The sequence below is a fragment of the Lipotes vexillifer genome, unplaced genomic scaffold (assembly GCF_000442215.2).
Source record: "Lipotes vexillifer unplaced genomic scaffold, Lipotes_vexillifer_v1.1 scaffold699, whole genome shotgun sequence".
Lineage (NCBI taxonomy): Eukaryota > Metazoa > Chordata > Mammalia > Artiodactyla > Lipotidae > Lipotes > Lipotes vexillifer.
In genome coordinates this window covers 875,893-889,564 of record NW_006788818.1, presented here as the reverse complement: position 1 = coordinate 889,564, position 13,672 = coordinate 875,893, and the positions used below count along the sequence as shown (strand labels likewise).

General features: G+C 43.4%; 1 protein-coding gene across 2 annotated transcripts in view; it reads left to right on the top strand.

Annotated features, from left to right (window-relative positions):
* The first annotated feature begins 4,459 nt into the window (after positions 1-4,459).
* SRSF4 (serine and arginine rich splicing factor 4) overlaps positions 4,460-13,672 on the top strand; it is a 26,261-nt gene continuing 17,048 nt past the window's right edge. The window contains exon 1 of one of the 2 annotated variants that reach the window (XM_007461827.1): positions 4,460-4,957. In XM_007461827.1, coding sequence (XP_007461889.1) covers positions 4,851-4,957 — 107 coding nt within the window. In that variant the 5' untranslated portion in view covers positions 4,460-4,850. The remainder of the gene's footprint in view (positions 4,958-13,672) is intronic. The other variant, XM_007461828.1, reaches the window with a different exon arrangement.

The window sequence follows — 13,672 nt, the reverse complement described above, 5'->3', positions numbered from 1 at the left end:
TTTTCCCCAAATACCATTCTATTGCTAAGAATTAAAACTGATGGGGCTTCCCTGGTGGCGCAGTGGTTGAGAGTCCTCCTGCCAATGCAGGGGACACGGGTTCGTGCCCCGGTCCGGGAAGATCCCACGTGCCGCGGAGCGGCTGGGCCCGTGAGCCATGGCCGCTGAGCCTGCGCGTCCAGAGCCCGTGCTCCACAACGGGAGAGGCCACAACAGTGAGAGGCCCGCGTACCACAAAAAAAAAAAAAAAAAGAAAACTGATGACTCTTAGGCGGGCACATGGTGGGCTGGAATAAACAGTGTTTCCCTGCCTCCCTTGCAGCTGACAAGATCTGGCCCATGTGATGTAAGCGGAGGTGCTAGGTGTCCATTTCTTAGGAACCTCTTTAAAATATAGCTGGCATCCATCCTGTACCCTTTCCTTCCCCTTTCACCTTCCTCCTGGCTGGGATACAAACATGGAATTTGCACAGCCATCTTTGACCATGTTGAGAATGGGACAGCAACAAGATCAAAGGAGCCTGGGTCCCTGAGACCCAGAAACGCTGACTGCCCACCCTGAGGACTTGAGAAATAAGCTTCTGTGTTATTTAAGCCCCTAGTGTTTGGGCTTTCTCTGAACCTAATCATAAACGATACATATTCTATGATTTAATTTATATTGAAATCCTATCAATCCATCTGAAGCTGAAAATTTCACAAAATCACAGTCTGAATTTTGGCAGTGTGTGATTCCCAGCTAAGGAATTTGGACTTCACCCTACTGGCAGTAGGGAACAAAAGATTTCTGAGCCAGAAGATCAGAACTGTGGTTCAGAAAAATCCCTCTGGCAGCAATTTGGGGGGACAATTTGGAGAAGGGAGGTGCTAAAGAAAGAGATAATCAGAAATTCCCAGATAAGTAAAGTCTCCCTGAATTTTGAAGACCACAGAGGGATTGTCAACATTTAATGAGGCCAGCAGAGGAAAGGAGCCTGAGGCAAAACAATGTCAAAAGGGAATCTAACTTAAGATGGATCATTGCTTCCCTACTTAACAAGTACAGGAGATTGTTTTTAATTTTCAGGCTGAATAATCTGTGGAGTTGGGACAGCTCTTCAGGCCCACTAAGTAAACAATATACTTTTTAAGTGGCTGAAGGAGGAACTCTGGCTCCAGGAGACCAAAGGAGGACAAACAGGCATGACCTCCTAAAGCAAACCTTGGGTGCACCTGAAGCCCTGAGGCTTCATGACTGGCTCCCCCTGTTGTCTTCTGGAATCAGCCACCCTTCAACTGCCTATAGCCACTGTCATAATATTGATGACTGTCTGGTGTCTTGGGACACCAATTAACCCTGCTTTCCTCAGGGAAAAAACCGATGCCCAGAAGAAAGAGGTTCTTGCATTAACCTGTGTGTGCCAGGCATCTCTGCCCTGGTACCTGGAAGCTGTCAGCAGCTCCCGCCAGCCCCATGCTTATTGGCAGGTACCATGCCCTGGGTAGGACGCTGGGCCCAGCTTGGGCAGCTGGAGGAAATGGTGGAAGAAGAGAAACTCAGTCCTGGCACAGCATCTGCCTGCATCTGAAGGCAGGAAGATCCTGGGAAGACAGAGGGCCCACCTGCAGGTGAGTTAGCACCCTCTGAGAGGGAAGAAAGCTTGCCCTATGTCCCTGACCCTTTACAGTGTACGGGCACTTCCACACGTACCTGCATTTGATTTTTACAACTTCCCTGTGTCATTGAGGTTTTAATATCACCACTTTTCAGAAGAGGAAGATGCTGAGAGAGGAAGTGAGCTGCTCAAGGTCACATAACCAGGAAGCAAGCTGGCACCAGAAGCCAGGTCCCCTGACCCTGTCTGGTCAGCATTCCAGTCAACCCCAGTTCCTCTGGCCCCACAGTTGGCCTTTGAGCTCCCTCTTTTCTCAGGACTCCTTGATTTTGTTCAGTAATAATTGACATGTCACGCAGAACTTCCCTGAGTCTGTGTCTCATGGGGAAGCATGAAAAAAAGAAGCAGGAGGCCACTGAAGTAATCCAGGTGAGAACTCGTTCACTTATTAATTTGGTAAAGAGTTTGAACACCCGATATGTGAAAAGCACTGTCAGAAGTGCCAGGGATACAGCAGAAGCCAAAAATCGTGGCCCATGATACCAGGAAGTTTACATTCTAGTGGAGGAGAAAGACAGTGAACAAGTGAATAAATGTAATTACAGAGTGTAGCAAGTGCTGTGAAAGAAAAAATAAAGTGATATCATAGTGACGGGGGGTACTTGAGAGAAGGTGGGCAAGGAAAGGTCTGAGTCCTGAATAAGAAGTCAGCCATGTTCCAGGCAGGGGGAGCAGCATGTTAAAGCCCTGATGTGTGAACAATATGACAAGGCCTGAACTGGCTTAGTTAAGTGGGAGTGAAGTGAATGGATTCGTGAATATTTAGAAGGAAGAATCAACAAGACAGAGTGAATGAGGTGCGTGAAGGTGGAACTTTGGCACCTTCCTGGAAGGAGGTGCCACTCCCTGAGTTAGCAAGCTCCAGAAGAGGAGCAGGTTTTGGAGACAGGTATTTCGGTGGGTAGGGTTCTTTCCCATCTGTACAATAGGTTGAGCAGGTTATTTAACAACCAAGTTTAGCACTGGTTCTTCATAATACAGGTACTATGATCCTCACACTTTACAAAATACCAAAACGGATCAGGACTGCAGCATAAAAATCAGTTCTAAAAGTAACAGAATAAACCATGGGAGGTTTTGTTTGTTTGGCTACGCCCGGTTTTATTTGCAGCCCGAGGGATCTTTTTTTAGTTGCAGCATGCGGGATCTTCCTTGCATCGTGGATTTATTTATCTATCTATCTGCACCCCATCTTCGCTGCAGCATGCGGAATCTTTAGTTGTGGCATGCAAACTCTTAGTTGCGGCATGCATGTGGGATCTAGTTCCCTAACCAGGGATCGAACCTGGGCCCCCTGCATTGGGAGCGCAGAGTCTTAGCCACTGGACCACCGGGAAGTGTCCAGGGGAGGGTTTTTAAAAAAAAAAATTTTTTTAAACCTCAGAGTGAGGAAGGCCTTTCAAACTACAACACATAATCCAGAATCAAAGAAAAATAAAGGATAAATTTGATCCCATAAACATACAATGTTTTTGCATGACACACTGGGAAAAAATATTTGCAACTCATTTGACAAAGAGCTAATTCTCCTAATACATAGATAGCTCCTATGAATAAGAAAAATGGGCAAAAAATATAAACAGAGAAAGGAAAAATATGTGTCTTAAACATACGAGGCTCACTCCACTCAACATAACTGCAAATTAAATTATCCCAAGATACCATTTTTCAGCTATCAGATTGACAACGATCATAAAGTTTCATAACGTGTTGATGAGGAGATGGAAAAACAGGTGCCTGTGGAAAATTGAGCAATATCTATCAGAACTATGTTTGCCCACACCCGTTGACCCAGCTATTCTACTTCTAGGAATAGATCCTACATATATGTATATATACAAAGTTACTCAGTGAAGCTGTTAAAACAAAAGGTTTCAATCTATCTCAACGTCCTTTCCTAGGGCACTGATTAAAGAAATTACTGTGTATAAAATGGCATATTATGAGCCATAAAGGAAGCTCCTTTTGTACTCTAATGGAATGATTTTCAAATTATACTTAGTGCAGAACTGTATGTATAGTACACCACCACCATTTGCTTTACATGTGTAAAACCTCTGAAAGGACATTTAAGAAATAGATTATATTGTCTGCCTCTAGGCCGCCAGAGGACAGAGATGGGAAGACGTTTCACTGTATATCATTTAAATCAGTTAATGAATTATCCGTTCCACATATAATTTTTAAAGTAAAAACAGCAAAGAAACAAAACTCCTTTGTGGTTCCAGGTAAACTGGGTTAGTGAGAAGGGAACCAATATTTATTGAGCTCCTACCATGTTCCAGATACTGTTCCAAACCCTTCCACATATACTTTTAGTTACCCTGTAGTCCATTGAGATGGGATAAATTATTCTAATTTTACAAGTTAGAAAAGAGATTTACAAGAAAATAGGTTAAGTTGGTCCAGTTAATTTAGCCAGTGCCAAGCCTAATCTAGCTCCAAAGTTCCAGCCTTCTCCACTTTCCACACCGCTTCCACTGAAGCAAGTCATCCTATTTTTAAAGTAATATTGGCGTTACTTTATTGGGCACTTAAGATGTGCTGGGGACAGTACGCCTATAATTCTCAAAACAACGCTGGAAGGCTGGAATTACTAGCCCCCTTTTACAGAGAAGACAAACGAGGCTCAAAAGGGAAGCGCGTAACGACACCAAGGTCAGATACTTAGATGGTTAGAAGCCAGGTTTAATTCCAAATCTACTCTAAAGTCGAAACCACTCCCTGATCAAAGGACAAAAGCTGAAATATTCGAAGAGCTATGGGAGAGGTGCGGACACTTCCGGGGGGAAGGGGGAAAGCCAACGGGCTACGGAGGGCGGCGCAGGCGCTGCGCGCCAAGCTCGCGAGAGAACATGCCCGGAGACTGAAGGCCCCCGCACCGCCCGCGCCGCCTGTCGATCACCTGGCCCCGCCCCGCGCCGGCGCGCCCCCCGGCAAGCCCCGGCCGGGCGGGAAGCGAACGCGCGCTCCCTTCCGTTACCCTCCTCTTGCGGGAAGGGCGGGGGAGGCTGGAGGCGCGTGCTCGCGAGCTGCGTGCTCGCGTACGTCGCCGGGTTCGGCTGCGTCCGTCCCGCCGCCCGCCCGTTGCCGCCGCCGCCGCCGCCGCCGCCGTCGCCGCGCTTTCGCTTCGCCGGCCGCCGCCTAGGGGGGCTGGGGCCAGGCCAAGCCGCCGCCGCCGAAGCTGTTGCCGGGATGCCACGGGTGTACATCGGTCGCCTGAGCTACCAGGCCCGGGAGCGCGATGTGGAGCGCTTCTTTAAGGGCTACGGGAAGATCCTGGAGGTGGATCTGAAGAACGGGTGAGGAGGACGGAAGAGGGGCCTGCCGGGTGGGGACGGGGCCCCGGCGGTGGCGGGGAGGCCGCGGGGACGGGAGTGGGACGCCTACCCCTCGCGGAGCTGCCAGCCTGCTCCGGCTCCGCCATAGTCGCGGCGCCTCGGGGGCGCGGGTAGGCCCCGGTTCCCACTGCGCCTGCGCGGGTGGGGGTGGTGGAGGGATAATGGGAGCGATGGTGAGGCTCTGAGTGGGACGGGAAGAAGGAAAACCTGAGCGGGATTGGGGCTCTGGGAGGGAGGGCACAGCTCCAGGGCTCCGGGGAGGCCTGGGTTTTTCCTTCCCAGGCGCTGGAGCCGGAGCCTGGTTCATCTTCAGTAGAGACCGACCTTTCCCGCTCTGAGGGCTGCTGGAAACAAACAGATTTCCTCCTTCCTTTTCACCTTTTCCCCAGTCTAATGGATCAGATGGTCACAACGCATCTCTCCCGGGGACTGGAGCTCTGAAGGGACGCCCTTTTTAGACTTGCCATGTGCTACACTTTTTTGGGCGGGAGACTCTAGTTTGGGTAGTCTAGGGACGGTTTCGAAAGTATCGGCTTGCGGTGCTGAAAGCCTTCACCGTTCTCTCTACAAGGGTAAATTAAAGTCTTAGCCTGCTATCTTCAAGACTGCGTACAGAGTTTCCACGCTGGGGTTTCCGTTCTCCAAGTTGCCAAAAAATTGTTTTGTCGTTGTAGAATTTGTTAGAGAATAGTGGCCACCGTGACTAGTCAACTAGTTGATGTAGACGGAGACCTACAGTTTAGGAAATTGCTAACTTACTACCCACCCGGGTATGGTCTGTTACTTGTATTCCTAATCTACTGTGGTAGAGCAGGGCCCGCAGGGGCTACAAGTTTCAGGGGAGGCATGAGGAGTCAGCCCTGGAGAAGATATTCTACGGGGAAAACTGTGAGAACCGGGAAATGTTAGGTAGGACTTCAAAGACATGGATATAAAAAAATAAAAGGAGTGGGGGAAGCATTTTCGGGTACTAAACCTTGGCTGTTAGAAGAACTCTTGGCTTTTATTTTTTTCTTTTTTTAAGATCTACTTTGCAACAGGTCTGATATAGCTAGAGTTTACTCCCCAATGTAATACTAGCAACTAACACTTGAGAAGTTATAAAAGATACCTAAGTTGAGCATTTGAGAAAAATTGGAAGCTACAATGTACTCAAACTGTTGGCTGAGTTTAAAATTTTAACAAGTCATTTCAAATTAATTGTTAGGAAGGATCACCTTCTTACTAAGGAAAATGTCCTCCATCAAGTGTTTATTATGAATGCTGATTTCTTTTAGAGTAGAAGGTCTAGGAAGTTACTCATTTTGTTCAATAGAGCTTTCAGTTCTTAAACATACTAGATAAAGTGGGCAGGGGATTGTTCTTGTGATACATATCATATGTCTGAACAATCAAGTTCAAACTCCCAGTTTTCTTCAGAGCCCAATTAAGTTGACAGAGTAAATTTTGTGGGGAAAGCATGGGTTTTGAAAGCAAACAGGCCTGGGTCAAATCGTAGCTTCACCACTTACTACCTATGGGCAAGTTACTTCTCTGATTCTGAGTTTCCTCATCCACCAGGAAAAGGAAGATTGGAGATAATAGTTGTAAAGCATTTGGCTCATAGCTGTAAATGGTAGCTATAATCAAAGGGATTTGACCTTGATCATAGGGAGACATCTTAGCTTAAGTGTTTAGTAACACGAAGCGTATTTGGTGAGGTCTGTTCTCTAAGGTTACTCAAGTGATAGTGAGCAGGAAATGATGTTGATGTTAATAGGAAAGCTAATTAATGGAACAAATATGTTGATAACCGACAAGATGCCTCTACTGTGCTAAATGAAGGGAGGAGGCAGAAAACCAGTTCTGCCCTTGAGTGAATTAAGTGCTTGTGGTTATAACACACACTTTGAGTTAAGCAATGCTTGCTCTCAATTTAAACTCACGAAGTGAAACTTGGAATGGTTTGTCTGAAATAGGCTTTGAAGTGTGGATTGACTGGGGCTTGAAGTGTCTGGGAATAGTGTATGTCATAACTGGTGATGGTAGAATAAGGAAGAATTTTGAGATATAATAAACAGTCTAGCTTGGATTGAGTCTCATGAATGATCTAGAAGTTTAACAACTGTAAGATTTTACACTAGACATTCAAAATCATGGATAGGAGTTCAAATGCTCTGGAGGGAATAATTGAGCAACCTGAGAAATGATGATCTAAGAGGAAGAATCGATCGATCCTTCCAGGACCCTAAATACGTGGGTCTCTTGGGGAACTATTCATTTTTACAGTTGTGCTGCTAAACCATGATATGCATGAAATCTGTGATTGAAAGTCAAGGGAATGAAGAATGGGAAGTCATTTTAGGGATTTGAAGGCAGGTGTGACAGTCACCAAACAGGTGTACCTCCTGGTAGCATTCAGGAATCATTGCAGAGGAATATGACTTCTGAACAAAGGACCAATGGTATATAGATGTATTTCAAGCAATTGACTGGATTAGATGGCAGTAGCACAGAGGAGTTTGAAAGGATGGCATAATTTAGCAACATGTGTAAGCTTATAGTCCTGGAAACATAGGAAGGATAGTAGAGCCCCTTGAGAAGCCTTTTTAACATATCTGGATTGTAATTATTAGTAACTGAAACTCAAAAGATTTTGGATGGTTAGGGCTTTGAAGAATTGCTGAAGAGTTCAAATTTGTAGAAGTGAGATTTATCAGTAGACAGTAGCTATATTGACCTGAAGGGTTGTAGGTAAAGTTCTGAATTAATTAAGTAGGCATAAAGCAGTGGTATAAGAGAAAGTTGACCAAATGAGGCAGCAGATGAGCTCTCCAAGGGAGATTTAGTACAGGAGAACATTTTATGGACCCTCTTGGCATTAGGAGAAGGGAGATGTATGCAGCAGTGTATTGCCTGCTTTTATTGTACCAGGTAACCCTAATCTAGGTTGCCTTAGTTTTAGAGAACTGCTGGAAGGATGGTTTAGTTTGGGACCACGAACATGACGTAAATCTCCCACGGCAACGTAGGCCACTCCAGATCCCCTCTGGTCTCCTCCATTTGTATGTGCCACACTAACGCCAGCAAGAGCCACGGTGGGCCAGGGGTCAAGGAAGCAACAATACTAGCAGCTGTTTATAGCCTTCCAACTCTGTGGTAACTTTTGCTGTCTTTGATTATTTGTGAATTCTGTGAGCTTTCTTTTTTATTAGTAAATCACTTTTTTTCATGTAAAATGTAGATTTTTTTTTTAAGTACAGTACTTTCTTTTGCCACAAAATATTGTGGTTTTGGTCTCAGATCTTTATATTTTAATTTTCCCATATTTTAGTCAATGAATGAAACATATCACATCCTAAGATTATTTTTGCCTAGTAGCTGGACAGGTAAACCCCCAAACCATTGAGGGTTTGGGGGGGTTTTGGTTTTGGTTTTTTGTTTTAGTTGGTTAAATGTGTGAATTAAAGCTCTCCAGGGAAACTTGGCTATAAATTTCAGAACCTTTGTTTCATATTACAGACAGTGAAATTGTGAACAGCCAGAATTTTCAGGGATGTCCTGGTCTGTGTAGTTGGATTTTCATGATATCTAAGTATTACCAAGAAGTTTTTTGTTTTCACCTTCTGTTTTAAATTCCTTCAAGTAGAAGATACCCCTTAGTTAATATTTTAAATATGTTATGGCTTTCAGTGAGTCAAGTCGTTGTTCTGTTTGTCCCTGAGCACTGTAGGGCACTGTTAGGCCTGAGATACTGGGATGAATCTCTGCCAACCCCAGAACCTACAAAGAGATTTTCTCTTTTGACTGAATCCTTGATGAGAGCTTGTTTTTTTCTTCTTGTCTTTTAAAGAGGCAATAAGGAAAATATAATTGATGTTCCAGGTTATTGGTTTCTGGTTAATTGAACTGGTAGTTTAGTATTAAAAGCCCATTCTTGGGAATTCCCTGACAGTCCAGTGGTTAGGACTCTGTGCTTTCACTGCTGAGGACCCGGGTTCAATCCCGGGTCAGGGAACTAAGATCCTGCAAGCTGCATGGTGTGGCCAAAAAAAGAAAAAAGAAAAAAGCACATACTTAATCTGTATAACATTTCAAAATAGTATGTATTTATTTCTGATTATAAAAATTTTACATATTTATTGTACATTTTTTTAAATATAGAGGACAAAAAATGAAAGATGATAGTATCTGCACTTTGAGACTTTGTCTTTTTCTGCACACAGGTGTATGCACTTCTTAAGCCTCCCCGCCTCCCTTTTTCACATTGGATTCGTACTGTACGTTCTGTTTTGTAACCAGCTTCTACCTAACAGCCTGATCCTTTTGTCGTTAAGTGTTCTCCCACAACCTAATTCTTAAGGGCTACATAGTATTCCCACATATAAATACTATTTAATGTACATAAGCAAAACCGTGTTGCAAGACATTGCGGTTGTCTTTGCTTTTCCACTATTTTACACGTATATAAATAACGCTGTGGCAAATATCCTTTAAGTAAATTTTAGGGCAGATTCCTGAAAATGGACTTTGGAGTCAGTGTATGTAGTTGTCCCCCGGTATATTCACAGGATTGGTTCCAGGACTCACTGCAGATACCCAAGTCTATGGATGCCCAAGTCCCATAGTCATCCCTCCACACCCACAGGTTCAACCAACCCAGGATATGGAGAGCTGAGCGTACACATTTTTAACTTTTGCTACCTTTTGATTTCCATGGTATTTGTTTACATTTTCACCTGCCGTATTTAAGAGTTCCTATTTTTCTGAATTCTCAACTACTCTTGATCATAATTTTTAATATTATGACTTTTTAATTAGAATATCTAAAAATATATATTAGGAAGTTGTCTGCAGCCTTTAAACCTTATCTGTTTAGCCTACCAAGCATAACAGGTTCAAGAACTTTTTTTAGAAAATAAGTTTTTGACTGATTAGAAAATAAATACAGGTGCATTGTAGATAATTTAGACAATACCAACAGCAGAAAGTAGACAAGAGGTATCATTAAGAATCCTTTTAACATAGACAAGGTCTTATGTGCAGTTTTATGTCCCACTTTTTCTGCTTAATTTTTCTCATATATTTTTTCTGTTACATTAAAATGTTTCTCATAAACATCATTTAGGGCTGCATAAAATCCATTGTATGGCTATATCATGATTTACCCAACCTTTCCTCCTAGGCTGTCTCTCAATTCTTGCTGTTCTGTATGACCTTGTGATGGATATCACGTGCAAAAAACTTTGTTTGCATTTTAGTCATTCCTTAGGACGGATTCTATGAAGTAAAATTCATGTATCACAGTAGGAGTGAACACTTTGAAAGCTCTTGATGCGTATAGCCAAATAACTGTCCTTCAAAGCTGCGCCAGTTACACTTATACCAGCAGTGCATGAGCACGCCCATCATGGCAGCCTCATCACCACTGAGCCGGCCGTACTGTTTAGTCTTTGCTAATTTAACAGGTGAAATGGTTTCAGGTGTTTTAACCAAGAACTTTTTCTTAAACAAATAAGAAATCATGAGAAACAGGGCTGTGGATTAAGTAGCATTCTGTCATTGTTTTATTCATAGTATCGAATGTAACTTACAAATGTGACCAAGTTGTTTTTGTACTGAAGTATCTTGCTGAAGTCAACATACCTCCCCCCCAAAATATATTAGGCATGTTACTTATTTTCTTGAGCCATGGGTAATTTTTAAATTTCTGTCATTTTGAAAAGTCATTGCCAAGAAACCATACCATGCTGCGGTTTGACCAAATGTTACCACCTTAAACTGCCCTGACTTGAGACTTTCCACTCTTTGTTCCTGGTTTCCCAGTCAGTTTGTGGTAAGAATAAACATCGACTGTAATTACTTGGCCAAGTCATTTTAAATCCCTATTCCTCAGTTTAATAGCTTGCTCCTCCCTTCCTTATTGATGTGTCATGAATAAAAGGGCCACATGAAGTATTTTTCCCTTCTTAAAAGGTAGGCACAGGTTGTAGACTAGATAGAATGTGTTTTGGGTTCACGGTATTTTTGGATACATCGAAGTAACCTAAATAGCAAATTGGTTTTTTGTTGTTGTTTTTTTGTTGTTGTTGTTTTTGCGGTACACAGGCCTCTCACTGCTGTGGCCTCTCGCGTTGCGGAGCACAGGCTCCGGACACGCAGGCTCAGCGGCCATGGCTTACGGGCTCAGCCGCTCCGTGGCATGTGGGATCTTCCCGGACCGGGGCACGAACCCGTGTCCCCTGCATTGGCAGGTGGACTCTCAACCACTGCGCCACCAGAGAAGCCCGTAAATTGTATTTTGAGATCCTCGGAAGAAAGGTGCTCCAAGCATCTGAGAGAATACTATTGGGGGTGGTATTTATAAGTTTGTAAGCTAACACTGAAATTTTAAAATAAGTGTTGTCTCTAGTTTGTACTGATGGGGAAACTGAGGCACGGGGGATTAAATGACAGGGCCAAGGTTACAAAATGAGTTACTGACAACTCCGGAAACTGAAGATCTTTCTTATTCACATACCAGATAGAGCATGGGTGGTGTCAGCCAAAGTTGCTCTCGTGCTGTTTCCTTCCAGATGATTCATTCCTGTCCTTTGGGGCTTGCCTCCAAGGGTGAGAAGGTAGTTCAGGTTGCACAGCCTGGAGTCCTTAGTCTCTCTGCAGAGGCTTCCAACAAGCTGCCAAGTTACTGCCAAAAGTGAGACAGGTGCTATTTTTTTTATGACGTTGGCCCCAGACAGAGACTGCTACTGATTCTCCTCAGGCTACTCTTTGCAGAGCTGAAGGGTGGTATCAGCTTTGTGATGGCTGACCAGGGTAGGATCTGTGCAAGTAAATGCAGTCTACAGTCTCTGTCCTGTTGTCATAGCTAGGGCTGTCTGGTCTTGGGAGTATCCTGAAGGTGAGGGATGGATTGTGCCCTGGATTTGCACGCCTGTATTTTGAGGAAATGCCCTACATGACCTTTCCTGTGTGTTGAGATGAAAGTCTAGAGGTCCTGGAACTGCACATGATGCCTGAAGAGCCCCTTAAAGGGCCCTCCGCCAGGGCCCCAACCATGTTTTGTTCCTGGATGCCAGATGGGGGCCTCCATGAACACAGACCTCCAAGGCCTAGAGAGGGGGAAACTGGAGGAGGGAGGTTTGAATTCAGCCGTCAGGAATGAAAGAGGTGAGCAGGAGGCTTGGGTGAGGGGTCAGGAACCACAGACCAGATGAACTGACTTTGAGAAAAGTTATTTCATGTGGATGAAATGAAGCTATTGATCCATTAATGTTTAAGGAGTTTGAAACATCCATTAAAATATGAAGTGAATTAAATGACTGATTTTCAAGGGAAGGGCATCCCCAAGAAATAGCATGGGGAGTGGCATCTTTAACCAAAAAGAAAAAGAAACAGGGACTGTGGGGTGGTTATGAGGGACATGGAAACAGCCAAGATGGTCCCAAGAGGCATAATTTCTAAGAGGCTTTAACACCTGTTACCCTGCCTATAGTGTGGTTTTAGAGGTAAGTACAAACTGGTTTTGTTTGTAGCTTTGGTGTGGAATCAGGTAGTGTTGTCTGCTGAGTGTACACCTTTCCTTCATTAACTACAAGTAACAGTGATTCTATCTTACGTTCTAGGAGTTTTATTCTAAATTAGCAATATGACTCATCTCGAGTTTTTTTTAAATTGTTTTTAATTTGTGATTGAGTCTTCATGAGCTTTAGTGTGTCATCAGGGAATAGTTGATCTCTTTTCTTGTGAGACCTTTTAATTTCATTTACCCTTAGTGTGGATAAGTGTCAGAAAATTGAAATGTACACGGGTATGATTATGTTTGCTCCCCTTTAAGGAAAGCAGCCCTGTTGACTTTAAAAGGTCACAGTGAAACACTTCATTATGACAGCAGGGTTATGGTTGTGATAGTTTGATCCACAAACTATTTGCAAGTATGTTGCTTCCTGCGGGTAGTCCCATTTTATAGGGTAGAAATATGGTAGCAGCCTAGTAAAAGTGAATTTGCTTAGTTCATTTTTGAAAGGCTTTTGGATAGTTGAAACAAAATGGCAAATAGACCAGTTACAAAGTAAGACTAGATTTGAAATTGGTTACAGATTCCTCTCTTCCTCCTGCTTTCTGAAGGAATTTTGTATTATCACTTAGTTTTTAGAATAATGATTGTTTCTGTTCTCTTTTCCTCACTCCAGTATGTGAATATTCCTTCAGAGATGGGCTGGTGTTTTCTTAATGATTTGTTATCTTTCTCTATTTTCCTAGACTGGTGTTAAAATTTTGATAACTGACATACAGGTTTGGTTCCACTATTAGCTTAGAGGATGTTCACAACTTATTAGTATTAGTACACATCAGATGTGGAAATGGTATTTCTTGCCATTTAATATTTCTCATAAGATGCTAATATCCATGTGGGCATTTGTCTTCCACAGCATATAATTTGATGTAACTGATTTTCTGTGCTAGAGCTTGTGTTTCTCAAACTGTTTGCTCTATGGACCACTTCTTTCCACTGGTGTGGAGATAGTAGAACATGGTGATGGAGTGTTGATTTTAGGTTAGGACCTAGGGTTGAAGAATCCCAGGTGTTGGGTAGCCTTTACTTAACTGCTGTAAGCGTTCATTTCTTCATCTATGAGATTATCAGTAAATCTCAGAGTTGTGAACATTATTATAAAGGATTTTGAAAAGGGAAAG